This window comes from Ixodes scapularis, unplaced genomic scaffold, assembly GCF_016920785.2.
Source record: "Ixodes scapularis isolate PalLabHiFi unplaced genomic scaffold, ASM1692078v2 PGA_scaffold6__148_contigs__length_123643588, whole genome shotgun sequence".
NCBI classification, from domain to species: domain Eukaryota; kingdom Metazoa; phylum Arthropoda; class Arachnida; order Ixodida; family Ixodidae; genus Ixodes; species Ixodes scapularis.
The window spans coordinates 110,565,545-110,592,292 of NW_024609881.1; the positions used below are offsets into that span (position 1 = coordinate 110,565,545).

Sequence of the window (26,748 nt, forward strand, 5' to 3'; positions counted from 1 at the left end):
GTGACGTAGGCCGTTTCCGGAACCCGAAGTTCTCTCGGCAGTAGGAGAATGGGAGTGTTAGCGGCAACGAGTTGGGTGCGCCGGTAGGTTTTACTGCGCTGATGTCACCGACGTATTTCCTGAGTCGGCGCCTCTCATCGCCGCATCGCAGCTGAGCGAAATTCAATGAGATATGTTGCGCTACAGCGACAGCATGGGACTAGTCCCATACGCCGGTATGCCTGTTGGGAAGTGCAGCGAGTCTTCCGGTGAAGACTCCACCCTGTCATTGTTGGCAGAAGGGCCGGCCCGTGTCAGTCGTTTGCAAAGCGACGTAGATGGCGTTTTTCGCGGCCTCGGAGATGCAGGAGCGAGCCGACGTTAAAAAAGATACGTTTGAACTACGAGTGTCAGCAAGAGCCACGTAAATACCTGTTTACACTCGGAGCGGACGCGCGCGCTTGATGGAAGTGCTGTATTCGCGCTGTTTGTAAGCGCTTCGGGACCGTTCTTTTACGATTGCAACTCGATACTGACGCGACACTCGGCAAAGAAAGGTTGGACCGGGGTTGTACGTATACCTCCCACGAACTGTTATAGCTCGACAGTGACGTGCAGTCTGTCAGAATAAAAATGGCATACCAATAACAAAGTGTACATACCGTGTTACGAAGGTAATCCATACGGCGTTTATTTCAGCTCTATATCACACAAAACAAGATAGAATCGACGAGAGTCCCTTTTCGACGAGTGTTCGTCAACACTGCCTCGGAAAACAAGGGGAAGAGATTGACCTCACCTCTTAATCTAGAATTGAGGTCAGTGATCAAACTATAATACGAAAAGGGTCCACAAGGGTCGCGCGGGCATATTCCATTTAGCACGCCAGCCGGTCATAGGCAGACGGTCTTGCGACGAAGCAACGCAGCGCCGAGTCGGAATGCCTGCTAGGCCTATATTCTGAGCAGCTCGCTTCGTCGGAGTCGGTGGATCCAGCGTTCTTGTTCGTCATGGTCTGTTTTAAGTACTGTTTTCTTGCTGCTTGAAGTCGGCACGCGCGGGAAGAACACGTAGAAAAATAAACGTTCAGTCAGTCAGAGTTTTGAGAGGAAGGAAAACAAAGAAAATAAATGTTCGTCGGTCGCCGTCACCCAAGTAACTGTCGGCCCTGCCCTACTGCGCACGCGCAGTAGTTGCTTCGTTTACCACACGATAGATGGCGCTTGGCTCTCAGCATTATCAAATTTGGCAATTTTCGCCACACATCTCTAATTATGCTACAAAATGTGGATCTGAATATTATTTAACAAAACTTTTAGGAAACATTCGCCGGCTATTTATTGTTTACGATCGCGGTGCTGGTGAGGTAGGCTCTTACCCAATAGGCGACCTGGATTTGGCTGACGTGCTCCATTTCCGCGGATGCATCGTAGTGAACAGGCGAATGAAGGAAGGCGCAAAAGAGTCCAGTTTTCTTTTAAAAGTTCTATAGCAAATATTTTTTTTTGGCTCCCTATTTTTGTGTTTTTGTGTTTCTTTTCACACCTTTTACGACGTGCGGTGGATGAAACTCGATTTTAAAATCATTTCATGGTCCCTTTAAAAGGGATGGATGCGCGCAGTATCCGAGTTTTTCCATTTAAATTGGAAAGGGGGACTGCCGCCATTTATCGCCGTGGACAGCCTTCGAGACAGCGAAGACAGCCGTTTTTGCTGTCTTGACGAATCCGGTATCTCGGTACGCCGGCGGCAGCCCTCTCCCTCGGTGCCGCACCCCTGGCCGAACACGCATGCGTTCTCTCGGTTGCGTGCTGTCTGCACCGCTAGGGGAGGATTTGGTGCTAGAAGCGCTCTGTATATAAGGTCAATATCTATAATGCAAATAAACAGAGTGGAATGTATTCTCTCTAGTTAAGTATTTGACTTAATAATGTAATATCATTATGGAGGGAAAGAATATTATGTATTTAGTCTTTCATAGAGCGCTGGACGAATACCGTGTTTTAACACCAGTCGCGTCCATGTGCGATAGCGGAAGAACTTTGTGACCAGATCACGTGGCCGTCGTTTCCTAAAATTAGCGGGACGCAAGCCCGCTGAATTTAACATATAGCGTCACTGGATTTTTGTTTTTTCCTGTGGTCATTTACACGCAGTTTACATGTGGTAAAGCCAAGCTGAAAGGTAATAACCTAGCCTCCTCTATAGACCGACACGCTGTTTACAAACAAGCCCGCGTTTGCCTGCACCAGGTGTGGGCACTGCGCATGCGCAGAAACCGAATTCGAGTGAACTGGAGCTTCTGCGCATGCGCAGTGCCGTCGATAGCGCCACCGCGGCTGCGTGACGTCAGGGACGCGTGTTGGTCTATACTGACAAAGCCTGGCAGATCGTCACGTGACGCGGCCGCCGAAAGTGAAAAGGTAAAGCGGCGGACAAGTCATGTAACGTGCACCCCGCTGCGGCGAGACGCCGAAACACACTTTTCAAAAGCGATGGAATGCCCGCTCGTGCTTCTCGCGTTCCTCGGGCTACCGCTTCTTTTCTCGTCGGGTTTGAAAACCATGTTTCGGGTCCTGGCCGCTGCAAAAGCTGTGCGCTGAATACCAGACTCCCTGAGAAATGCTGTGCCACCAGATCCTCGCGCTCCAAATCTGCGACCGGGCACTCTATGACTCCATCATCGAACTGCCAGGCTTTGTGAGTACAGAGGAGGCTATGGTAATAACCTAAACCCTGAGACAAGGAGCCCACAGCTCGCTCTGTCATTCTCAGTTCGTTTCCGTTTTCGCTGGTTTGTAAATTGCCTTCAATAAGTATTGAATACACCGAAAGTGTGGCTAAATGTAAAAAGCTGCATTTAGTTACCTAACGGAGCTGTGTCTGCTTTTCGATTGCAGGTCACCGCTATTGTGTGCGGAGGCTTCCACTTGGCCCACGGTATTTACGCCACACTCAGGGCATGAGGGCATGGCACCGACTCGCTATTCTCCACCCGAAATTAATCAACAATTTATTACTCCTGCTATAATTGTACAGCAATCCAGGCCTCATAAAACCTCGGTATTAATGTTCCGTTTTTAATCATTCCTGACTTCACTACCGAACCACGCTGGTTATCATGATAGCTAAGGCCCCACATAAGACTGGAAAGAAAACACTGGGAGAATACTATGCATTAAAATGTGATCTCCAAAACAATAGTGAAAAGCAAAAGCTAATAGCTTTGGTTGAACACAAGGTGATGGCTCAAACAAGCTCGTGTCACAGCTTGGTTTTCGCTTCCCACACAGGAGCAATTGCACAGTCAAGACATATTACAGAAGTACAAGCTCGAAAATTATGAAGTAACAAAATTTAACTGAGAGGCGAAGAAACTGTTACACATCTTATTTCAAAAATAGCAAGAAGCATTTTTTTTGTTCCTATTAAAATTTAGATTGATTTGGAAAAACTATACTCCGTTTCACCTTATGTTGTACCGCAGCGAAGGCTAGAAGCGCGAGCTCATAGCGTTGGCAGCTGTCCTTGGTGCACGAGAGCCTGTGCCGCCGAGGTGTGCCCTAGAGCAAGGAGCTCGCGCTTGTAGCCTTTCCTGCGGTACAACACAAGGTGAAACAGAGTATAGACCGACACGCTGTTTACAAACAAGCCCGCGTTTGCCCACACCAGGTGTAGGCACTGCGCATGCGCAGAAACCGAATTCGAGTGAACTGAAGCTTCTGCGCATGCGCAGTGCCGTCGACAGCGCCACCGCAGCTGCACTTTGAAAAATGGAAGAAAAGCACGATATGGGTGTGGGGGGGGGGGGGGGGGGGGGGGACAAAGTGTCTAGGCTATTCCAACTTTCTAAGGAAAGCCAATATGTAACCCTATATTACAAAAAGAATAAATGAAAACAAGCGTTGATTCCACTGAAAAGTACAGCTGCAACGGAAAAAGAGTAGCACAAGTGACCGATGACCAAAGCGGCAAAATGGCGACACCCGGCGCCATCGTTCCCGAGCGCGCCAATAGCGACAGTGCCAGTCACATTCAAAGTTTCAACGTGGAGTTGGCCGGCAGAAATTTGAGGGATAAGATAGCTTTCGAAATGTGGGCGTTAGGACGGCCTGCTTTCTGTTAGCCACCCCCGCGCTGAGACATGGAACGTGACTGGCACTCTCGCTATCGGCGCGCGGGAACAATAGCGCCGCGTGTCGCCATTTTGCCGCTCCGGTTGTCGGTCACTTGTGCCACTCTTTTTCCGTTGCAGCTGTACATTGTCATTAGCTGCTCTGTCTTGACCACAACAATCAAACTGAGAGAAATCTGCAATCGCCACATTTTAGCAGCTCTCCTAATTTCCGGTACACTCACCGTCGAATTCAGAAACCTCACTCGAACTACACTCAAACTGAAGGGGTTGTAGCACGATTCCCCCGGTGGCAGTTCCCCCTTCCCAAATGCCCCGTGCCATTTCCCCCGTGTGTCAAAATCCCCGTTGTCAAATTCCCCGTCTTGCCTCCCCCGAGCGCCAGCACCCCCGTATCCAATTCCCCCATTTTGTAACTTTTGTGTGCCTCTCTATCCAGTGGCAATCAGTTGATCGAACGACGTTTCATCGACATATCGTTTCATCAAAAGTTTGTTACACCGACAGCTCGGATTAGCTTCCTTTTGTAATAAGTCGCCTGTGTCTGTCGCCGCGAGGCGGCGTGACGGGTGGTCCGCCTGGATTAACATGGGTCCCTGTGACGCACGTGCGGCGAAGCTAGTTTTTTCACGAAACATGGTGTCGATGAAACGAGTGTCGACGAAACGATACGGACGCCCGTTGATCACCTCCGATGTTCTTTGAAACCAACGCACACTGTTATTCCGTGATCCTGTGTCAGTTCAGTGCTTGACAATATTGCAAATTAGGGGAGATTTATTAACATGTTAATGTATACAGTTTTGTTGAAGCAATGTCCACTACTTAGATACCGCAATATCGCTGCACCTGCCTCAGGAACCCTTGAACGTTGAGCCATCGATGAACACTTCAACCATTTCCGAAAAATGAAAAAGCAGCTCCTGCGTGCAAAAGCAAAGAACACGGCCTGCACTTATGCTGACGTCGAACAGCAGGAAGTCTCGCTTGTCGAGTGTCTCCGTATGTAGTCTTCCAAGGTTAATCTCGGCCATGTCCCTTGGTAGGCTCGGTTGCTGCTTTCTCTTCTCCCTGTACATGGTGCTCCTCACGCTCTCAAAAGTCGGCAGCTCAGCCATCACCGTGTCGTCAACCTAGAACAAACTGGTCCCGTCACAAACAAGGTTCAATCGCGGACACCATGAACACGTATACGCGTGTAATAAAACATAGTATGTAAAGACGAGACAATGTTTTTGCTTACTTGACCCACGAGGCTCAAGATCTCTCTGCTGTACACTTGCGGTGCTGGCAAATGCGGCTCCGGCCTAACCTTTTGCTTCAATGCATTCTTTAGTCGCGCTTCCCGAAGTTGGCTGCTATCAGGTGGGTGGTTGTGCTCTGAAACACATCGACGTGATGATAATGAAAGGCCGCAGCAGATTTTAGCCTCATTCATTCAGTGCCCTTCAAGCTGAACAGCAATCCGAGAGTTTGCGAAAGTAAAAAAAGAAATGTATCTTGTTAACGTAGCAGCTTGGGCGAGTTGGTTGCACATGATTACACACACCACAGCGCACTATAGCAAACAACACTCACACCTTCATGTGTAAGCTGTGAGTGTTTTTTTGCTATAGTGCGCTGCGGTGTGTGTAAAAGAAGAAAGTCATTAGCTCACCTTGTGTTGTCTTGACGACTTTTCCGTGCTTGCTGAGAACTGCTGCTTTGCAGTTATTTGTCCAGTATTTAGCACATCTCCAGGCAGTTTTCTCATCTTGGTCCTTCCGCTGAAAGCAATACTTAAATCCGTCTAGTATTAAAGCCTCCTTCCCTTTTTCCGTTTTTGAAAATTCGACCTCCATCTCCTGCATCTCAACCTCGTCTGGGAAGCATCCAATGTTTAAAGTTCCTTAAATAGAACTCACCTGGTCGCGTTCGAGGTTTCTTTGTTCTTGTTGACCTTCGGTATGCACTTTTTCTTTCGTCCCGTAACGAGAATTGGGGGCAGAGGACGGGGGGAACTGATAAGGGGTGGGGGGCACGGGGTTTTTGGAACCCGGGGGAAATGAGGTCGGGGAAGATAACGCGGGGAATTTGGTGCGGGGATATCGACACGGGGGAATCGGGATTGGGTTATTTCGTGCACCACCCACTGAAGGGCCCCTCCACTTCCTCGAGGAACGCTGGCCAATCGCGACGGCGGACCCGTCCTCGCGATTGGCCAGCGCCGGCCCTCGCGCCTTCCTCGAGGAAGTGGAGGGGCCCTTCAGTTTGAGTGTAGTTTGAGTGAGGTTTCTGAATTCGGCGGTCAGACGTGCCGCACCTGACCAGACTTTATACATAGGAGTAGACTACCCACTGCCTGACACGTGTGCTGAACATTTTCAATACAAATCGATTTACGCCAAACTCTTTCCAACATCAATTTCCATTGTCTACTGTGCTAAAGCAACTACACCAAACTTTTATTGTGTGAAAAAAAAAAAAATACAGCCGCATTAACACAACAGTTTGCCTGAAGATTCTTGCAAAGACTCAAAACGACAGCAAGATCTTTCCACTACCCTTCCTTCAGCACAGTCAATTTTAATTGTGTCTTGGCACTCCATGAGCTTTGAGCATGTGGCACTGAGACCATACAGAAGGGCAGCAGGATGGTGCTGAAGACTGCACAGTTCAAGACTAGCCTGTCATTGCGAAGTTGTCTTGGACTACCGAGCCTATGACAAATTCAAGGTTGAACTGCAGAGGTGATGAAAGATCCGTGACCGCTTTTATTTCCGATATCCATGGAGGAAAAGCATGATGTGTGCGAACAACATGCCACAGCTCTTTTCTATTAATCTATCGTAAGTGCCCTCTCACCACCGTCCCCTGCAACATTCAGCTACAACTTCGAACACTCCAACTGCATTTTGAAGCATATACTATGTACATAGGAAAATTTGCACGATTCCTTAGAGCCTCTCCTACAGTTCTGCTTTAAGTTCCAGAATTGTCTTCAATGTCCGTGCAACATGTCAGTTCGTCCCAATACGGCCTTGAATTCCCTTGCTGCACAGGCATAGACACTGCACTAGTAACACTAGCTATCTTCTTCACACTTTTCGATGACCACCGTAAAGTCCCGAAAGGACCTCCACCCAAAATGGAGATCAATGGTGAAAAATATGGGGCAGGCAATGTTTGGGGTGCACCAGCAACATATCAAAAATTGGTGACAGCACAGGAAGGGGGGGCACAGTAAAATATGTGAAACCGGAACCGATACCAAAGATTGCGGACACGGCAAATTAGTGTTCCATGGTGAGAAAAGTATGCTGGAATTCGCTACCAACTCCCTTATCAAGGGAATGAATGCCGCAGAACGCGGACAAAGCACATTCGCACTTCACAGCGCAAGAACCCGCTACAAACTCTGGTGTCCCGGGAACCGGTACAGCTTACGCAGAACGCAGACAAAGCCGCAGGAACACGCTACGAACTCGCAAGTCACGAGAACATGCACTGCAGATTGCAGCCGCAGCAGATTCATGCATCACGGTGCAATAAACATTACAGAACCCACGGCGAACACGCTCGCCACACGTACTGGCACCGCAAATAGTGCGGTTCATGCGATTCTGGTTGGACATCGCAAGATCGATATTCAGCAGGAGATATTTCGAGATATGCACGTTATGGATATTTAGCCCCCCAAAAAATGGGATGGGCAATCTCTAGGGTGTGGGCATTCATGCGGACTTTACCAGTGCCGGCACACCCGACTCAATCAGTGCAGGTTGGTACGAGGCATGGTATTACATGCATAACTTGGTATATTTTGATCTCATTCCTACCCATCCTTCCTTCATAAGCAGAACAAAAAGTCTTAAAAACAAAAAAACCTTCCTGGAAATGAAAACATCTATTAAATGAAGTGCAGTATTCTTGAAAGGGTACTGTGATGGCCAGGTCAGAGGTTCAACAGGTTGCTATAACATTCATATTTTAAAGACCACTAAGGAATTGTAGAACAATGTCATACAACTAAACAAAACAACATATTTAACTACAGGCCTTACCCATCCATAAAATTGCACACATTCACCTAAGAGATGCACCGAGAATACACGGCGGGCCGATAAAACAAAAGCCAACAAAATCAAATAGAACAATTAACAGCCCATTAAAGCAACCAAATTTTTTTATCGAGTCTGCACAGAGAAGAATCTGCAGTAGAGCGAAGGCTGTCATAACTATGGCTATGTTCTTCATCTATGAAGTACAGGATTACAGGCTGGTAAGTTTCCAAGGTCCAACCAGGCAATCTTGAGCAGAATAAGTCTCTTACAAAGGTGACTCTGTACTCAGCTTGGTATGCGTAAACCGACAAGTCAGAACCGTCCTCACAAATAAAGGAAGCTGCCGAGATTGAAGGAAAAAAAGCTTGATTTCATTCATTTGTGCTTTACAGCAAAACTTACACGAGTGACAGCGAAATTACATCAGCCCATGTATACTACTGTAAATCATGCTTGCATTCCAAAAACAATCATGAAAAACAATTTGTGCCAACAGGTCCAGGTTCAACTTCTTCACAAACCTGTTTACCCTTATCTTGCCATTTCATTCCCGCAACGTATAAAGAATTCGAAAAGTAGTAAGTCGAATTCGCAAAAGTAGTGTACCGTAAAAATGTGTTCGTGCAAAGAGGACACATTAGAAGAAAATTCCCTTTTATTTCCCCCTAAATATACTTGATGACTACAGAACATCACAAAACGTAATCGACACGAGCGGTGGAGAAAGGCACCTCGGGACACGTAAAACGCAAACGTTGCAGTGCTACAAATACGACCGGAACCAGGGACCAGATGAGAAGGTATCGCCGCCACCGAGAACGGCCAATAACTACCGCGAGGGCTGCGGTTGTGGACCACCAAGCATGTTGAGCCCTGGCATCGCGCCGGCTCCCCCAGAAACAGCAGCACTGGGGCCCAACAAAATCTGAAAAGAAAAAAATAAACCACAGTATTCCTTTAGCAGAAGTGACACCATAATAGCTCAAGAATGTGAACAGGAGCTTGTTGCAAGGAAGAATTTGTTGTGGGACAGTAGAAACACGCTTGGATATGATGACTGCAATAGGCGATGAAAAATGCACCGACAAAACCTCTCGAGAAAGAAGAGCGAGGCGTGATAAAATTAAAGCAATCTTCCACGGCCGGGACGGACACCCAGCAGTGGAAGACTGTCTGCCACCTCTCGAAGCAGAAGGGTACACGTCCTAGTGCATACAGTGTTCTTTCTAAGAAACACTGATTTACCCATACTTCTTTATAGAGAGTGGCTTTTATTTAGGCTTTACAGACGGTTTCTAAAAGCACCTGCTAAAGCTGCACATAAAGCGCGGCTCACACACTTGCAACCCAGTAGGACCAAGAGATAAGACTGGATTTTGAGCCGCTCGCGACGGTGTAGGACCACCTCCGCCGTCGCAAGTCTTAAAAACCAGTTTTGTCTCTCTCGGTCCTACTCAGTTGCAAGCGTGTGAACGGCACTTAATGCAGTCTGTGTATGTCGGTTATACGGCCAGGGGGGCAGGATAGAGACCTTTCCAGTGGTAGTCTTGAACGAAGCGATTTACAGCGCACGTCCATGGTTTTGAGAGAGCATGTCAGTGTGGTCCTACTGCGCCAGGCTGTGTTTTTTTGTTAGTGGGCTGTGGCGGGTTTACTACGGTTGATAGAATGCCATTTCGTCGAAGCACGTCTTAGAGAATGGGCACATTTTATCGAAGCACAGTTTAGAGAAAGCAGAGCCTCAGTTTAGAGAAATGCCGTTTATCGAAAAGGGGACGCTATTTAAGAAAGGGTTTTCTACTTTTCGCGTGTATCACTGGTGCGCGTGTTAACCCCAGCCCACCGCTGCGCTCCCGCCGCTGCACGGCGGCAGTCTGCGGCGGCTCGTTACAAAAATATTAACTCGACTGACTTATCCGCACACGCCGCTTCGCGGCGGCCGAATTCGCTAAAAGGAGGCTCATCGCCATTTTCTCTAAAGTGGGTTCCTCTATAAAGGCACTAGATAAACTGGGGTCGGTAAAACGGCGTTCGCTAAAATGAGCTTCTCTAAACCACATGACTCCGGGCTGTGGCAGCCTGTGTAGGTGCAATTACGGACCCTGGGGCCGCTAAATTGCTGCATTTTATTGGTTTTTTTTTTGTTTTATGGCGAATAGAATTTCTCGAGGTTTTTGAGAAAGAACGGTGCTATTTCTGGACACAAAAACAGACCAATGAAAGCTATTTTTGATGAGTCCGTGCGCGACCAAAAAAAATCAAATTCAACCAAAACGCCTCTTTCATTTTACGCAGATTTTTTTACAATACCATACACTGCGCTGCGTATATCGACAAAGGCCTTGATTGTAAAAGATATATAACCCAAGAGATAACCAAAAGGCCCGGGTACTCACAGCTTGCAACATAATATTAAACAGCTCTCCTCAATCGAACACCACATTGTATGCATCGTACGGTACCCCGTGATCCGAACAGGGTTTATTCGAGAAAGATCTCAAAGAATGCCCAGCACATTCAATCTTCAGAATCAACGATAGTCACCTGATGACAATCGGATGAATTCCCGACTTGTTTTAAAGCACGTTGTGAGGAGAACTTGTTCTTTTACACAGCAGTGAAGCAAAGGAACGAACGAGTCTGTTCCGGCTCCATACAAGACCTAATCGGCTATTTTTCGAGAAGACCACAAAGGCTTTTTGGAGATTATCTCAATGGAGATAATCCTCGTTGCGGACCACTCAATGCTTGCTTTTTTCATCCGTTTCCCGCAAAAGATACGAGCCCTGGTATTCTCTGGTTCTTGCAGAGGAAGGTAACACAAAAACGGCAAGCATCCAGAATAGCCAAATCAAGTAAAATCTTTCAAAACCTGCAAACTTCGAATATAGGTGGATTGTCGCACGGGCCGGGTTTCCACAGCACAGGTGGATGGCACAAATTTCTGTCAGATAGAGGTCGCAACAATCACAAAATGGTGGCTGATGTCAGATGAAGATGTCAGATGTTCTGTTGCAACAGACCATTGCACTACATGAGGCACAAAACTGGTTTCGGACACGTATCCAGTCGTGTAGCTGGCACACGCTTGGCCTAAAACCATCTGGAATGAGGTGAAGCTTATCAAGGGTTTCACACGGGTAAGCGCTTCAGTCACACAGATAGCTTCGGTAACCACTAAAACACAAACTAATTGAGGAAGAGCTGTGTGGCAAGGAACACACTACTGTCTGCCGATGACTTACGAAAGCCGCAGTGCCCGATGCAACATTGTACATTCTTATAACCACCGGTGGCGGCATGCGCGACCAAAAGTGTCACTGTGGTCGACCTTTCACGATTGGCTGAACGCTCACTGTGGCGTTTAGGGTACAATTCATTCCGCTATCGTTACTGGCAAAAAAAGAAATGTCCGACCGACCACACAGGTGATGTTGGTTTAAAGATCCAATTGCCACAAGCTCCCACCGTGCTTTATAATCGAACTGTTGTGTCTACAAGCAGATCCTGGCTGCTAGTAGACGACGACGAAAAGAGAGTGGATCACGAGATGGAGCAGTTGGTTTTTCCGTCCTGTCTTACATAGGCACTCGTATTAAAAACACAACAATTGGCACAGTCGACAAAGCCTCAACTCCAGCATGAAAGTCGATCCACCACCACCTTTCCTACCGTCCCCAGGCAAGCCTTCGATTCCATGGAACGAATGGTACAACATTTTCAAGACGTACATGATCGCTTCCGGTGGGTCGACGGTGGCAGACGCCAGAAGAACGACCATCCTACTAAGCTCACTTGGAGTTGCGGGTCAATGGACCTATTGCAAGCTACCTGACCTTCCAGATATGTTCGCAACGAACCGCGCTACATCACCAAGTACCTCAACTGCTACTTCGGAATCGGGCACTCCTGCAACGCCCGCTACCACAGCCTACGAAACAGCGATCAGGAAGTTGCAAAATTCTTCCTGCCGGCCATCAACAAAATGGCCGAGAGATTTGTTTTTCGGTCCCGTGCTCAGATGCCCGGCCAGACAGCGCAAGAGCATGTTACGGTCCTCCATGGCCTTGCCACCAATTGCCAATTCGGAGTAATGACAGATGAGATGATCTGTGATCAGCTCGTTGAAAAAACGGTCCATTCTGAAGTTAGGAACCGCCTCCTACTAGAGTCCGAGCTTTCCCTGGAATCTGCTATTGCCATCGCCTCTCAAGTTGAGCAAGCGATGAAGAAGGCCAAGCTCTTCACAAAAGAGGGATCCAGTTTACAAGTGGCAAAAATAAAAGCCCAAAATCCAAGTGCACGTCCCAGCAAGTCATCCGGCACTTGTTACAGACGTGGGTCGCCGCACCACATGGCGGATCATCCTAAGTGCCCGGCAAAGAACGAAGCTTGCCGAAAATGCAACGAGGAGGGACACTTCGCCTCCATTTGCAAACAGGGAGTTTCACAAGCAAAATCCCCTGTACGAAGCGTGGAACACGTGCAGGACCAAGTCCAGGTGCTAACTACCAGCTTTGACAAACAATCGGTCACGTGCGACATACATCCGGCCCATGTTCTTACCAAACTTTTAGTCGACAAGGGTTCATCCGTTTCAATCCTGCCGGAAGACGTCTACCGAAGACACTTCCACTCTTACAAGTTGGAATGTTCAAGTACAACACATCTGGACTACTCCGGAAAAGACATTCCCGTTCTGGGGAAATTTGACGCACCCGTGCAGTTCGCGCAAAGACTCGGCATCTGCACGTTTTACGTCGTACGAACAGGCGTGGCTGTCACGAGCCTAAACGCCTTACGTGCGTTGGACATCCAACTAAACTTTGCTCCTCCCACTGGTGGACAGGTGGCAACAGTCTCTGCGAGAAACCTTCCAGAGATCACACAAGACTTCCCCCATCTGTTCTCCGAGGGATTAGGTCATGCGAAAGGATTCATACATAAGGTAAAGACAAAAGATTCCGTCGCTCCTTTCCAACAAAAGCTACGAAGACTACCTTCCGCAGTGCGCGAGAGTGTGTCCGAGAAACTGGCGAGGCTGAAACGCTCCGGGGTTATCGAGCGCATCGATGCTTCGGAGTGGGTGTCTCCCATCGTGGTGGCCCACAAGAAGAATTGGGAGATCCGGCTCTGTGTAGACTTACGCAAGCCGAACACTGCAATAGTTTTGGCCTAACGGCATTTGTGACGCATGAGGGTCTCTTCAGGTTCACCAGAGTATGTTTCGGGCTAGCATCCGGCGCCCCCGCCTTTCAAAAGATGATGGATTGCATACTCCCAAGGTACTCCAGGTACCATCGTCTACCTGTATGATGTACTGATTTTCGGACGCACAAGAGATGATGCCCGCCTGAGGCAAGTTCTTTCACGCCTTCAAGATGCAGGCTTGAAACTAAACCAGCAGAAATGTTTTTTTGCAGTCCAGCAGCCTCAATTCCTAGGACATGAGCTGATACCGCAGGGAATCAAGCCATGCCAAGATAATATTGATGCTATCATGCAGGCTTCACCTCCCACAGACATAACATCACTACGATCGTTACTTGGCCTGCTCACCTATTACCTCAAGTTTGCACCGAACTTTGTGACCATAGTGGAGCCTCTGCATGCGCTCCTGCGGTAGGATGTTCCCTTTCAATGGAAAAAGGTAAGAAAAGAGGCATTCACTGCTGTCAAGGATCTGATATGAAACAGCATTCCACTGACTGTTTTCGACGTGGCGCTGCCCACCGTCGTCACAACGAATGCATCTAATTACGGATTAGGTGCGGTTCTACAGCAAGTACATCCGGGAGGAATCCGAACGGTGTCGTTCGCATCGCGAACATTTTCAAGCTCCAAGCAACTACTCTGCAGGGGAGAAAGAGGCATTGGCGTGCCTTTGGGCCTGCGAGAAATGGCACGTTTTTTTCTTCGGGCGCCATTTCACGTTTAAGACGGATCATCAGGCTCTCGTTACTTTGCTTTCTACACAATGAACCAGTCGACAACTAATGAGGATAGCCAGATGGGCTATGCGACTCCTCAGGTATGACTACAAGGTACATTACCAGAAAAGGAATGAGAATGTTGTAGTAGACGCACCGTCACGCCTGCCTACTCCGAATCCTTCAGATGGCAGCGAGTTTAGTGACAACGAGGAAGAATTCACTTGCCTGGTATGCAATTTATGCACTATCGATTAAGACGAAATCAAGAAAGAAACCAGGCAAGACCCTGATTTGGTTCGAGTAATTCAGTGTATCTGCACCGGATGGGGTCATGAGGAACAACGTGATAAAGTACTATATACATACTACAAGTTGCGAGAAGAGCTTTCCTCCGTGGATGGCTTACGTGGTGAAGTGTTGGTACCACCCATTTCGCTACGGCGTTGAATCATCGATCTAGCTCACGAGTCACACCCTGGAATTATGCGGACGAAGCAGCATCTACGCCAGCGCTTCTGGTGGCCCAGAATGGACGTCGAAGTCGACACCTACATTCGAGACTGCCACACCTGTCAGTCGAACGACAAGACAGCTGTGATGGCAGCGGCACCTCTACAACCAGTTCCCTTCCCATCAGGTGCACGGAAACAACTAGGAATAGACATTGTCGGACCTTTTTACAAACTTCCATCGCAATACAGATTCGCAGTCACACTAATGGATTACTTCAGTAAGTGGCCAGAGGTAGCTTTTTGTAACCAAGTTACGGCTGAAGCTGTATGGGAATTCCTCATTAGAATCTTCAGCCGGCAAGGGTATCCAGAGGTAATTGTGTCTGACCATGGCCCACAGTTTCAATCCCGCATATTCCAGGAGTTCCTAAGTCCAGAAGGATTTCCAATCATCGGTCTGCGATATACCATCTACGAGCCAATGGTCAGGTTGAGCGCTTCAACCGAGAGCTTAAGCAGTACATCCAAACTATCCTACAGGAACAAAGCAATATTCGCACAGGCCTTGGAGTTTCTGGGTGTCCACAGAAGCATACCACATGCAGCAATGAAGCTCTCCCCCGCTGTGCTCATCCACGGACGTAAAATGCGGGCCCATATGGGCATTGTGGGCTTCCCATGTTTTGACAAGCCCATTCACATCGAGATGCAGCAACTCCGCCAACACATTGCTGATTACCAGAAACACAGCAAGCAATACACAGATGATAGGTGGAGGGCCAAACCATTTACAGCGGGTGTAGGAGATTATGTGCAAGTAAAGATTCCTACACACCGACCAAAGGAAACACCATTCTTTGGTCCCCCTGAAAGAATTCATGAAGCAGTGGGACCAAGCACCTTCGTCACGTCAGAAGAGGATGCTGGAATTCGTCGAGGTTGTCTCGAACACGCATTCCAGCAAGACACGAAGTGCAGGTGGACTAGGCAAATCCAGAAGCTGGAGCAGATACACAGCAGACACTTCCAGCTCCACGAAAGCCCACAAGGAATAAGAAACCTCCAGACAGGTTCTTCCCCTGTTGAACTCTGCTTTGAGGGGGGATTGGGTTGTGTCTGCAAGCAGATCCTGGCTGCTAGTAGACAAGGACGAAGAGGAAGAAGGGGCCGGGATACGAAGGGAGCACAAGATGGAGCAGTTGGTTTTTCCATCCTGTTTTACATAGGCGCTCATATTAAAAACACAACACAAACCATCAGGAAGCTCGCACTAGGGGAGGTACAACTGAAGGACCTCTATTGCCATTCTCACGTTGTGTCACTATGAATCTTTATCAATCACCCTTGTCTCCAGCTATGTAGTTGACAAATATGGTGCGCGGGATAATAAAAAAAAAACAAGGCACTATGACCTGGATTAATTAAAATATAGAAAAGGCAAAAGAAAACAAGAGCTTCTCCGAGTGGTGTAGTGAGCAAAAACAATGTTTTCCCGCACACCGCAAGTACCACGATTCAAGATGGCGGCGCCCACATAGAAAAGCTCTATAACAGCGGTGGCCAACCTGCAGCTCCTTGCAGGTACAAGCGCGGCTTGCAGCTCCCTAGTAAGCGTGCCCCCTCCCCCCTACCCCAAGACCAAAAGTGTTCTAGAATTTAAATAAAGCTCTTAGTCTTGGCAACCTTGTACTACACTATGCACATACAACTGGAGTGCCTTCTGACACATCCTCTGTCCAGTAACCCCGTCTCTTTTATTGTTCAAGAAAGAATTTCAAACCGTGTACACATAACGGGCATCAGGGGCCGTGGCTGTCTAGCGAACCGTGCATTCGCTTTTGCTTAGCATGAATGGATGGATGAATGCGGCTGAGCCCTTTGGATCGGGCGGTAGCTTATGCCACTAGACCAGCAGTTGAAGAAACGTTCTGCCGCCTGGTATTACCTGTTGAAATCAACAATTATACTTGTCCCCTTTGGAAAGGATTGTCCCCTCCATATTGTTTCTTGTTAAAAAATAGCCCCCCTCCCCCCCCTTTTCTTTTCCCCACAGCTCTCTAAACTTTTGTAGCTTTGTCTGCGATTCTAACCCCATGTCACTCTGGCCACCCCTGGCCTATAGCATGCGACAAGCTAGACTGTTACTCGAGCCCCCAAATGGCGCCGGAGTTCTGAACGTGGCAAATTGGCAGAGCGCGCGACCTCCGCACCTGTCTCTGCTGCTGCCGGCTGATCTCCTCCATCTGCAGGCGCTCCACCTCGAAGACGACGGGGGCAAAGAGGATGGCCGTCGAGGAGAAGAGCACCCACAGGGCGGCCCGGCCAAAGCCGTAGAAGCGCCGCACCCCGGACAGGGAGCCCCAGACCAGCGAGTGGGTGCCCTTGCGCACAGACTCCGGGAACATCTCCGTCAGGCCCCACAGACGCTCCGCAATGGTCTCGTCCAGCTCCTTCGAAAGATCGGCATTTGTTGACGCAGGACGTGTGTAGGACCCGAGGAAAGTGTGACGAAGCTCGTAACCCGTACGTCAGAAAACATTCTGTACAAAAGAACCCGTAGCCGAGAAGAAATGGCAATTAATCGAGGGGAAACAATGAGATCCTAAACGCGCCACAACGGGTGTTGAGCTTACGATTATGAGCCAGACACTGTGCCGCATCGGCAAAAGGGGCTGTCTTCTCGTTTTATTTTTAATTTTTACATGTTGGTTCCCCCACTATGGCGATTCGGTCGGGCCGAACCTCCAACTCTCGAGGGGCACCCCGCCACCGGAGAACGAAGCCGGCGTTGCCAAGACGGCAAGCGCGAGCAAAGTCGAGACCGGCGCGATAATTTTCCACGAGCGTAACCCTGGACCCCCACCATCAGGAGTGCCCAGGTGACTGACATCGTGGTACCACTGGGCCAAAGGGGCAGTGGCAAATGCGTTCGAACGGTGAGTGCAGGCAGAGGCAGCTAGCTCCATGCCTCCCAAAGAAAAAGACAACTGCAAAATTCAACACAAGCCCCGAAAAATGCCGCAAAAATACATTCTGCATATACCTACTTCATCCGCAGGATCAAAATTTTATCTGTAATTTTGTTTTGCAAAAGAGATCCAAGGTGCTCTCGTGGGCCATATTGCGTGACAATACTGACAGAGTGACGCTGGACGCCAGTAGATTTTGAAATGGCAAGGTACATAACTGTCACTCTGGAGCGAAATTGAGTAAATTTTGGAACGCGGCCTAGGTATTGCACGAGGTTCCGCCCAGACTGAGCAAACAGACCGTAATTGCATTCACGGATGAAATACGCAGTGCAGCACTGTAAGCACAAACAAGCGACTGCTGGTTCTTCCTGCTTTTCCCTTAGTATCGAAAGGCAATCGTGAAAACTAGTGTGGTGTTAAGGGCTTGTTCGGAGGCCCTAACCCAAGGGATATAATTTGAAAAAGCTCCAAAGTCGCGTTAGCGCTAGCAATGTCGTGTCTCCATCTGGTGTGTTTACGGCTTCCTCGTCTACGTTGCTCCTCAGTATCTGCCCGACAATGTCAGGCTTGTGTCGTGCTGAAGTAACGGTGATTGCTGTTTTGTTGTAGGTCATCCACCAGCTTGGCAGTCCACGAAAGGTCCGGCAGCAGAGAGTTGGGACGCCACAATGACAGGGGCGCTCGGATTCACTCGTCTTGTTCTCTATGCCCTGTTGCAGGTTAAGAAAAGCAGGACACACACCTTCTTTAGCAGAGGGAACACTGGGGCAAAGGCGAGTGGATTCTCCTCTTTCACTTCATCTCCAGTGTTTACTCTGCTAAAGTTAAAGGAGTAAAAGACTTAGCGGGAAGAGTTTGTGTCCTGCTTTTCTTTACCTGCCACAGGGTGTAGCTGAGACGAGTTAATGAGACAAAGTGCGCACCGCAGGGAAACATTTGCGTAATCATGACCGATACATGCAAAGTCGGATTTTCGCTTCCTTGTTCGCACACTCCAAAGAGGACTCGGCGAGGGCTCAGTGTGCATCTCACCTCCACCTAAAGAGAACTACAAAATGTCCGCAAAAAGGTAGTAGGCCTTTCCAGGAGCTAAAAATACAACACACTGGCACTCTCCCGAGGATTTTGTCGAGAAAAGCTTTCAAGTTTGCTCTAGCTGCTCAGGAGCTCTGGGACCGAAACCTCAAACGACCATTCAACTTTGGGAGTTGCAAGAACACTGTCGAGAAACTGTGGCACCCAAGTAGCGTTCATTACCCCAGTGGAGTGACCGAAACAGCGAAGGTGTGCAAGTCCACCCGGCGTATCAGTCATAAGCCTGCATGTTGCCTAGACAACGCTTGGAAATTTAAAACAAAGATTTCGAGTAAAAAGTAAATTGAAACTTGACGCTAAATGTTTAGACAGTGTGAGTTTAGTCTGTCAGAATTTTTGGCGTCGTTGTTACACGCTGAAGATGAGAAATTTAGCCTGCGCAGTACGATTGCTAAACTGGGGTATTTAATGGCATTACGCCGTAGTGACACACGAGATTTCAAAGTCATCGGGCAGGAGCGAAAACTTACAAAGTCGTCGTCTTCTTCATCCTCCACTTCCCGCCTTCGGGCGAACGGGTTCTCAATGTTCGGGACCGGAACATCGAGGTCGGCCTTCTGCACCTTGGCGGGCGAGCTGTCTCGACTCTCGGGCAAACTCATGGCGTCCACTCCGCTGTCCCCTTCATCGGCTGGCATACTTTGGTGGAAGAACAGCTCGATCCTTTGCGCCGCAGGGCTCGTTCCTTAGAGAATACAACCTTTGAGCGTAGTTACGGTATCCTTCCACGAAAAGGACCTCGCCGACCGGCTGCTAGGACTACCGAGCAGCACGAGAACACAAATCGGGAAGGATCCAGCCAGATCGCCGGACCGTGAGCCAGATTCGAGTCAACTCAAGCCACCTTAGGATGAACAAATGAATGGATAATGACATTTTTCACCTCTTGACGTCAAAGCTTATTGTGTAAAAACTCGCGCCATCTATATTTAATACTACTAAGTCGCATTAAAAGCCAAGGGGCAGTAGTTAAAGTTATGAATAGATGGCGCTACCCGCCGCCCAAAGCGAGGAGTTAACTTTATTTAGGTATCCACACATCAATTTATGTAGTCATAGCCGTAGCCAAACTTAATAGCCCAAAGAAGTCGAAGCTAGAACAATGTTTGCCTTGGTTTGCCGGAGTTGCTACTGACGGGTGCTGTGTAGCGAACGCTAGAGAGTACGGAAAGTTCTGAAGATAGCGATTTTTCGTACTTCTTCGACAGATCGTAAGCCATGGAGAAGGACATCGAAGAGTACCGTCAGCCGTGGGAAAGCAACGAGCACTGGGAACTACGCAAGGAGTTTCTACTCGCTCATGCCGGCAAGTACGACGAGAACAGACTGCTGTGCCTGGCTCAAGCCTTCGCTAACGTGGAGTTGCTCGGCTGCGCGTACCCCAAGGATGTGATGATGCAGATCAGCGAGCTGGCCAAAGACGTCACCTCCCTGACCGGCGTCCAGGAGAAGCGGAAGGAAAACTGCAAGGTGCTGTTTGTCAAGGGCGAGGACGACAAGAGCAAGAGCAGGAGCCACAACGAACTGGGCACTTACACCCGCCACTCGAACGCGCCCCCGCACTTCCGTGGAGGTTACAGGGGCCGGAATCAGCACTACCAAGGGGACGGACGGATGAGCGCCGCATCTTTTTTCCAACGCTGAGATTCGCATAAACGGGGTACGCTCCACGTCTTCGTGCACACGGACTGCTCTTTCCTAAGTTGCAATGCGCCTCCAGTGTTAACCAGGTAGCGCCGCCATTCCTTGCATGCCAATGCCACCTACTGCCACTTTTTTGCACTCTTGGGGTGGGGATACATTAGGTTTAATGACCACCTCACGGCCCCACCATCATGAATCTTTACACCTGGAGACAGTAGGCACTGCCGTTGTTCGTTGCACGCCAGCTGGGGCCATTTTTCAACGTATTTTTGCCCCTTTTGGGTTGTTGCTACCTGGTGGTAGAGCAGTGCAACCTGTGTCCTGCAACTTTATTGCTGCGAGCTTGTGGTGGCACCTGCTTTGCATACTTACCCCTTTACAAAAAGTAGAGTCCAGCGGCACATGCTTACCACTTTGGCGAGCACAGCATACATGCACAGACATCTGGAATGACGGCCGTCAAAGGCCGTTTGTGAATTGGTGTATCGGCGGTATTCACTGGCTGCCAGAGCAGTTGGTGAGCATGTGCCGACAGCAAGCAATCTCAAGACCTGTGGAACGTTATTTAGTTTGCTTTCTTTCTTACCCAGGATGTCAGGTTCACACGGCCCAAGACGAGAAAGCTAAAATCAATTCCATAACCATCCCAAACAGTTTCCTACAGATGCTCACATCCACCAAAGCATATTTCAAATTATGACAGAATACAGTAAATAATACATTTATTCAAAAATACATACAGCTCTGTGCTCTAAAGGATTTTCTTGGCGTTTTTTCAACAAAAAAACATGGAATGAAGGTAGCATCAGTTTTCTGGGAGACTTCAATGCTAGGTACCCCCACAATAAACGTACAAGATCACTGAGAATGTTACTGATGGCTGAGGTCATTACTATGACTTGTAATACCCGCAGAAAATTCAGCAGTGCCACTCGTGATAAGCTGTTAACATTATCAGCTCATGCCCTCTATCCACGCACTTTTCACTCCGACCGTTAACTAGACCATGGATGGCGTCTTCTTCACTCCGACCATTTACTAGACCGTAGATGGTGTCTTCGGGCAATGCCACCAATGTTTCTAGATTTAAGAAGTTCTACGCTACCATCCTGGTAACCGACCGATTAATTAATGGGCAGGAGCTTCAATTCCACAACATGCAAAGAAAGCTGAAGCTCATTGTAAAGCTAAAAATGTTCAATCAGGGACTGCCCTGGTTGGTCAACAACAGATCTAAGTGAGGGTTTTTCTCTGTCAGCGGTACAACCACGAAAACCAGTTGCACAGTTACGTGGAGGCGCTATTCGTTAAAAAAACATTGATCAACAGTACCAAACCCGGACACATTCGAAACTGCAGATGGCAAAGTCTCGGCATCGAAAATCTTCCAAGACGCAGTCGTACAATCGCACATTGGGCGACTCCACAAGTTAAAAATGCATCCAGGACACTCGCTCGAGTCGTCACTAAGAGCAACTTTCAATCAACTCGGTAGTTAGCATCCCTAGTCTAAATGCAAAAAACTTTGGCCTTCATTACTGTCCCCCGTGCACCGCTTGGCGTTCGTGCATAGTTCCTTTTTTTTTGTGTTTTTCCTTTATAGACTGCCTCCGCTTGACACGGAGTGCAGTAAAGACTACAAGTAAGTGTGGCTCCGAAAGGTGCTCCTGCTGTACTCTGCTGTGCAGGCAGCAGAGCACAAACTGGAATTTCACTTGCTTGTAGAGCGTCAGTCTAACTGTGCGGCACCAACAAAGAAAGAGGAACGGGTGAAAGGTTTGAGCTTGGGGGAATGTTGTCCAAATCTTTCTACCCTCGAAGTCGCAAAAGAATGTACATGTTGCGTATCGGACCAGGTGTGCGAAAAAAGCTGCATGGGGTCATTCCATGTCGTCGCCAGTTGAACTGTTACACCGCTACAATGAGAGTCGGAGGAAAGAAGTTAATTAGCTTTTCTAGCTGCCCTACAAGCATTCAGTCGTCCTAGATCCCACTACAGACAAAACAATTTCTGACCGAAAATTCCTGCCCGTTCCATTTTATGGCCCAGTCTGTCGTGGAATGCATAGAAGGGTCAACCATTTGGGAAGTATGCAGTTTCGAATTCAAGTGGCTGAAACTGGGAAGAAAGAGTATCTTCCATGGGCCCCACAACAACTGCTCGCATTTTGTGGATGCCCGTACATGTTTTAGACAACAACCCATTAAGATACTGTGCATCTTTTCCTGCTTGTTTGAGCAGTAATAATGATTTTCTCGGCTGCCTATTAGTCTGAGCTTATACCCACTACCAGTGTAGCCCAACCAAGTCAAATGAATGTCACGATGGCAGCACACACAAGTGAGCAGTTGGGTGTGTAATGCCCCTATTTTTTCATTTAAAGCATCTAAACAACACAGAGAGTTACCTCAAGTTGTCACTGAAAACCCCCAAAATATTGAAGGGCTGGCTTACAAAAATGAGTGCACCAATTGAGTAATTACATCCAATAGGTGTTCAAAGGTCTCCAATGGAAATCCATCTTCCAGTTTGTCTACGCACCGAAATCAACATTTGCACCCAACTTCAACGAGGCAGGTTCTTGGAAGACGAAGCCTATAACGAAACAGGATGACTTGCACATCGGCTAGTCATTCCCAAGATATCCAGTATCTGCCCAAGCAGATTTACAAAATGCCTTTTTCAACGAGGCTGAAAATCTGTTTCCTTGGCAAAGTTACGACACTGTTCGCGCACATATCGCGGGCCGAAAAGAAGAGGTGGCAGTCTCGCTTGGGCATTGTAGCAGGAGTAAGCTTTGTAGTCTGAGCCGGGCCACACGACATCAGAGACCACTTGAAAACTAGATGCTCTGTTGAGGCACTTTCTATCCCAGTGCAACCAAGATCATTTTGTGCAGTTGGGAAAATTGTCAACAATGATAAGAGTAGGCCCCATATCACAAGTCAGCTGCAACCATATTAGCAGCACACTAGTGTGTGGTACCATGTTCCAGTGTGTGCACCACATACCAACACCATAGTCTTGGGTCTGCTGCCACCATTCAAGCATATGAGCACATACCAGTGTGCACACCACATAGTCGTACCAGACGACAAACAGCCTTACTGGCCAAGTTGCTGCAACGGATGAGCATGTTCTACTGCTCTGGTAGTTTTAATGGGAGTCGTTTATATGTGCAGGAGAAAAACAACAAAAAACAGCGATCGCTTCATGCCAACTGCGTTGCAACCTCTACACTGCACGACATGGCTAAATCAAGCACAAAAACGGTACTTTGTTGCAATTTACCTACACATATTGGCGTTGAATGTCAAACATGTTGCACAAAAAGAGGTTCCTCCAAGGAGGCAGTTTCAAGGGCAACTGCGTGTAAAAAATAACGGCAACAATGGGCATCAAGTGCCGACTATCCTACACCACCTGGTGATAGTTGCAAAAAGGTAGAGGGAGAGGCAAGGAGGAAAAATCATACTTTTGGTTTCTAGGCTAGGTGGCGCAAGCTACTGCCCATCATAAAGGGTACAGCCGTTAGCTTCGATCCCTCCGAAACAAACTGCATCACCTTACAATGGACCGCAGAGGGTGCTACAAGTTGCTGAACTACTAGTGTACCAGTGTACTCGAGTACACCTCTGCACGTTAAATGAGTCACACATACCAGCACACCATTTGAGAGAGCCCTTCCCTACTATCATCGTGACAGTTTGCTTTCGTGTGTAAAAGTCCACGGTGATACACCAATATGCTAGCAGCTACCACTCACCATTGCATGATACCACAGATTCTTAAAACTGCTGTCATCGTGCACGTGTCAAGACTCGTGACTGATGTCACGAGAGCTGTGGATCAGCAGCCTTTCCCTAGCAGCAGTCGAACCCCTGAGAATGGTTCTTGACGATCTTTCGATTCAATGCACATTGGCTGTGCACGCACGTTTTGGGGCTCAACAGACGGGCTACTCCTGTTTGGGGGAGTGTAGAGTGGGCGACGATCTCTCGTGCCTCGCAGGCGCACGTTGAACTTGAAGACTAATCCAGGCTTGAAACCCCGGTCCGTTCAGAGGGGGGGCTATCTGTCTGCTTGGATATGCGTTTCGGAGTCTCTGTAAGCAAAGAGTACAAGCAGGTTTGAGATGCTGTCGACGTGCGACTACGGAAAACTGCTGCTAGGCATATGGTGAAAACATGTGGAACGCCTGTGTAGGCTTTTACAGCCCAAGTTATAGACTTCAAGGTAAATTGAGGGACATCTCTCAACATGCATCATGCTCAGGTAGTGAATCTTTCTTGGTCAGTTCTGCCTTTGTCGAATGTTTGAGATGTGAATACCTTGAAAATAAGAGACCAATCTTGCCAAGTGTTCCACCCATGCGTGGCACTGCCATAACCTAAGTTCACACCAGGCAGCTTTTTCGATTGTATGAATACCCAGATTCATTCATTGAATGCACAATTAAGAGTTCCGTTGAAGGCTTTAAAGGTCTTGCAGGGGATCAAGTACCCTCTGTGTACCGTATACATCACAGAAAAGTCTGGATTATGTCCAGAGCGGGAGATATCCAATTATTTTTGTGGCTGCTTTATTAATGACTTCTAAATTTTGGTTTATGTGAACTGTCTTAAAAGGTTCATGAAACAATGTCCTGCTTGATTTTTTTTATGCACTCTGCACAAACATACTGATACGGGTCTGACGTAAGCATACTCGCAGGCAGTGCCACAAAGCCAGAAGCTTGGTTGTGGAATAATTTCAAGGACGGTGCATAGAGGGGGACCTAATGTGCGTTTCCTAGATTATGAATATCCAGGACTAATTCAGAGCAACATTTAGTGAAACAAATTGAAAATAAACCTTGTGCTTTGCCCTCGTCCCACCTGCAAAATCTACTGACGGCTGCCAACACTAATATGACAACAGTACAGCCATGAAAAATTAAAAGGTGATGGAGAACCAACTGATCCTTCTCTCCTAAATGTGATTATCTCTGAGATGTTACGAGGACCTTTGTTTGTGTGATCAGTCGGAAGTGGCCATTGGCTGCGGCACTTCTGTTTTATTCTTTTTTTTTTTGTCTCTCTTGTCTTCCTACGGCTCCATTGCATTTTACCTCTGACGTTTTTCAACCAAGCATCAATCTGTCTGGGTGTTTCAATAAGGAAATGTAAACAGGACTCATAACTGTTTCACTGTATCAATATGCATGTTAAAGGGACACTGACAGGGTATTTATGCTCGCCGAGGTTTTGAGTTGTCCTGACATATGAGAGCTCAACTACCCAGAACAGAATTTGCGGCTCGAAATTCGGTTTCTTTCCGCCCGAAAACCGCCGATCAAGAACTGGCCGGTTCGAGTCTCGCTCACTCTTTTTCGCGGTCACGGGCCGTTTTCTAAGGTATCGATGCGACCACCAAATTTAATCAAAGTCGTGGGTCACTGAAGGCACACACTCAATATTAAAAATAGAAAAAAATATGAAACCCATTTTTTGTGGCTTCTAAAAAGCGTTGATTGAAAAAAAAAAAAAAAAGTTCCACAGACAACCGGAAGCATTCTGTGCGTTCGTCGTTTCGCGTATCATAGGACTCGCGGGTACGGCGATGGCAGCGGACGACGGGCGTGGGACCCAAGGAGGTGGGACCTCTATTTCAGAACTGTCGTTGGCGGTACCGGCGAATTCTGTCTACCGTTAAATGAGAAATTTGGGACTGATCAAAAGAATTGATATTCATCCCGTACGACACGCCCGGCCACCAAGCCGATTTGCACGAAGACGTCGCCGAGCCATCGCTCCCTTCTCGTGGCTGAAGACATCGCTCGCGCGAACGTCAAGCACGATGTGTCTACTTCGAGTTGAATATGCACGCATACGATTTCTTTACTAGGTGCGAATGTCCCCAAAGCGTGGTGCTTCCCGACTTCGCCCCGGGAGTGCTTTTGCTAGAGAAAAATCGGCAGCAAACTTTCCAACTTACCGGCTGAATTATTACTAAGGAAAGACACCAGACGAGAGATACCCCAGTAGCTCGGTGGGAAACACGTCCAGTTCACACGCGGTAGGACTGGGTTCGATCCCCCGTGAAACTTCATTTTTTTTTTTTTTTTTCAAACATTTTCTGATGTTTACATATCTTTCTTTTTTTTACAATCATCACTGAAGAAACAAGCAAAAAAAAATAACAAACAAATGTTGTGGACGATACTTCGCTGAATTAAATGGTATGGGATTTCCGTTTTGACACCTGCGAACTCAATGTAATCACTTTCCACAAAATGCAAGGAGCATATAAATCAGGTAGCATCCGCTTTCCGAGGTGCCTGTATATGTTCTACAGGAATTGCAGCCAGCCATTGGTCCCGATCCCGTTGATCTTTTGGAAACTCTGTCGCACAATGCCACTTTTTTCGGATGGAGGACATGTGAGCCAGCTCTTCACGCAACATCTTGGGTGTATTCTTTTCGGAGCCGATCATGGAAATTCACCACGGGCAC

General features: G+C 48.0%; 4 protein-coding genes across 4 annotated transcripts in view; 1 reads left to right on the forward strand and 3 right to left on the reverse strand.

The window, feature by feature from the left end:
• Nucleotides 1-4,936: 4,936 nt before the first annotated feature.
• On the reverse strand, nt 4,937-6,228 carry LOC115318286. The gene is made up of 3 exons (XM_040216856.3): nt 5,772-6,228; nt 5,358-5,494; nt 4,937-5,247 (listed from the first exon to the last, which is right to left on the reverse strand). Exons 1-3 carry the CDS (start codon nt 5,962-5,964, stop codon nt 4,969-4,971), a joined length of 609 nt encoding a protein of 202 aa, XP_040072790.1. The 5' UTR covers nt 5,965-6,228; the 3' UTR covers nt 4,937-4,968.
• A 608-nt stretch (nt 6,229-6,836) lies between these two features.
• On the reverse strand, nt 6,837-19,685 carry LOC8031778 (mitochondrial import receptor subunit TOM22 homolog). Its single transcript, XM_029981207.4, has 3 exons — nt 19,080-19,685; nt 16,753-16,992; nt 6,837-9,082 (listed from the first exon to the last, which is right to left on the reverse strand). The coding sequence occupies exons 1-3, from the start codon at nt 19,245-19,247 to the stop codon at nt 8,987-8,989; spliced, it is 504 nt and encodes a 167-aa protein (XP_029837067.1). The 5' UTR covers nt 19,248-19,685; the 3' UTR covers nt 6,837-8,986.
• Nucleotides 19,686-19,827: 142 nt separating this feature from the next.
• LOC8031779 (partner of xrn-2 protein 1) lies at nt 19,828-20,291 on the forward strand. Its single transcript, XM_002407159.5, has one exon. The coding sequence runs from the start codon at nt 19,828-19,830 to the stop codon at nt 20,251-20,253; it is 426 nt and encodes a 141-aa protein (XP_002407203.1). The 3' UTR covers nt 20,254-20,291.
• A 667-nt stretch (nt 20,292-20,958) lies between these two features.
• LOC8050694 overlaps nt 20,959-26,748 on the reverse strand; it is a 43,533-nt gene continuing 37,743 nt past the window's right edge. Inside the window, exon 4 of the mRNA XM_029981206.4 lies at nt 20,959-24,359. Within this exon, the coding sequence (XP_029837066.1) occupies nt 24,326-24,359 (34 nt within the window). The 3' untranslated portion in view covers nt 20,959-24,325. The remainder of the gene's footprint in view (nt 24,360-26,748) is intronic.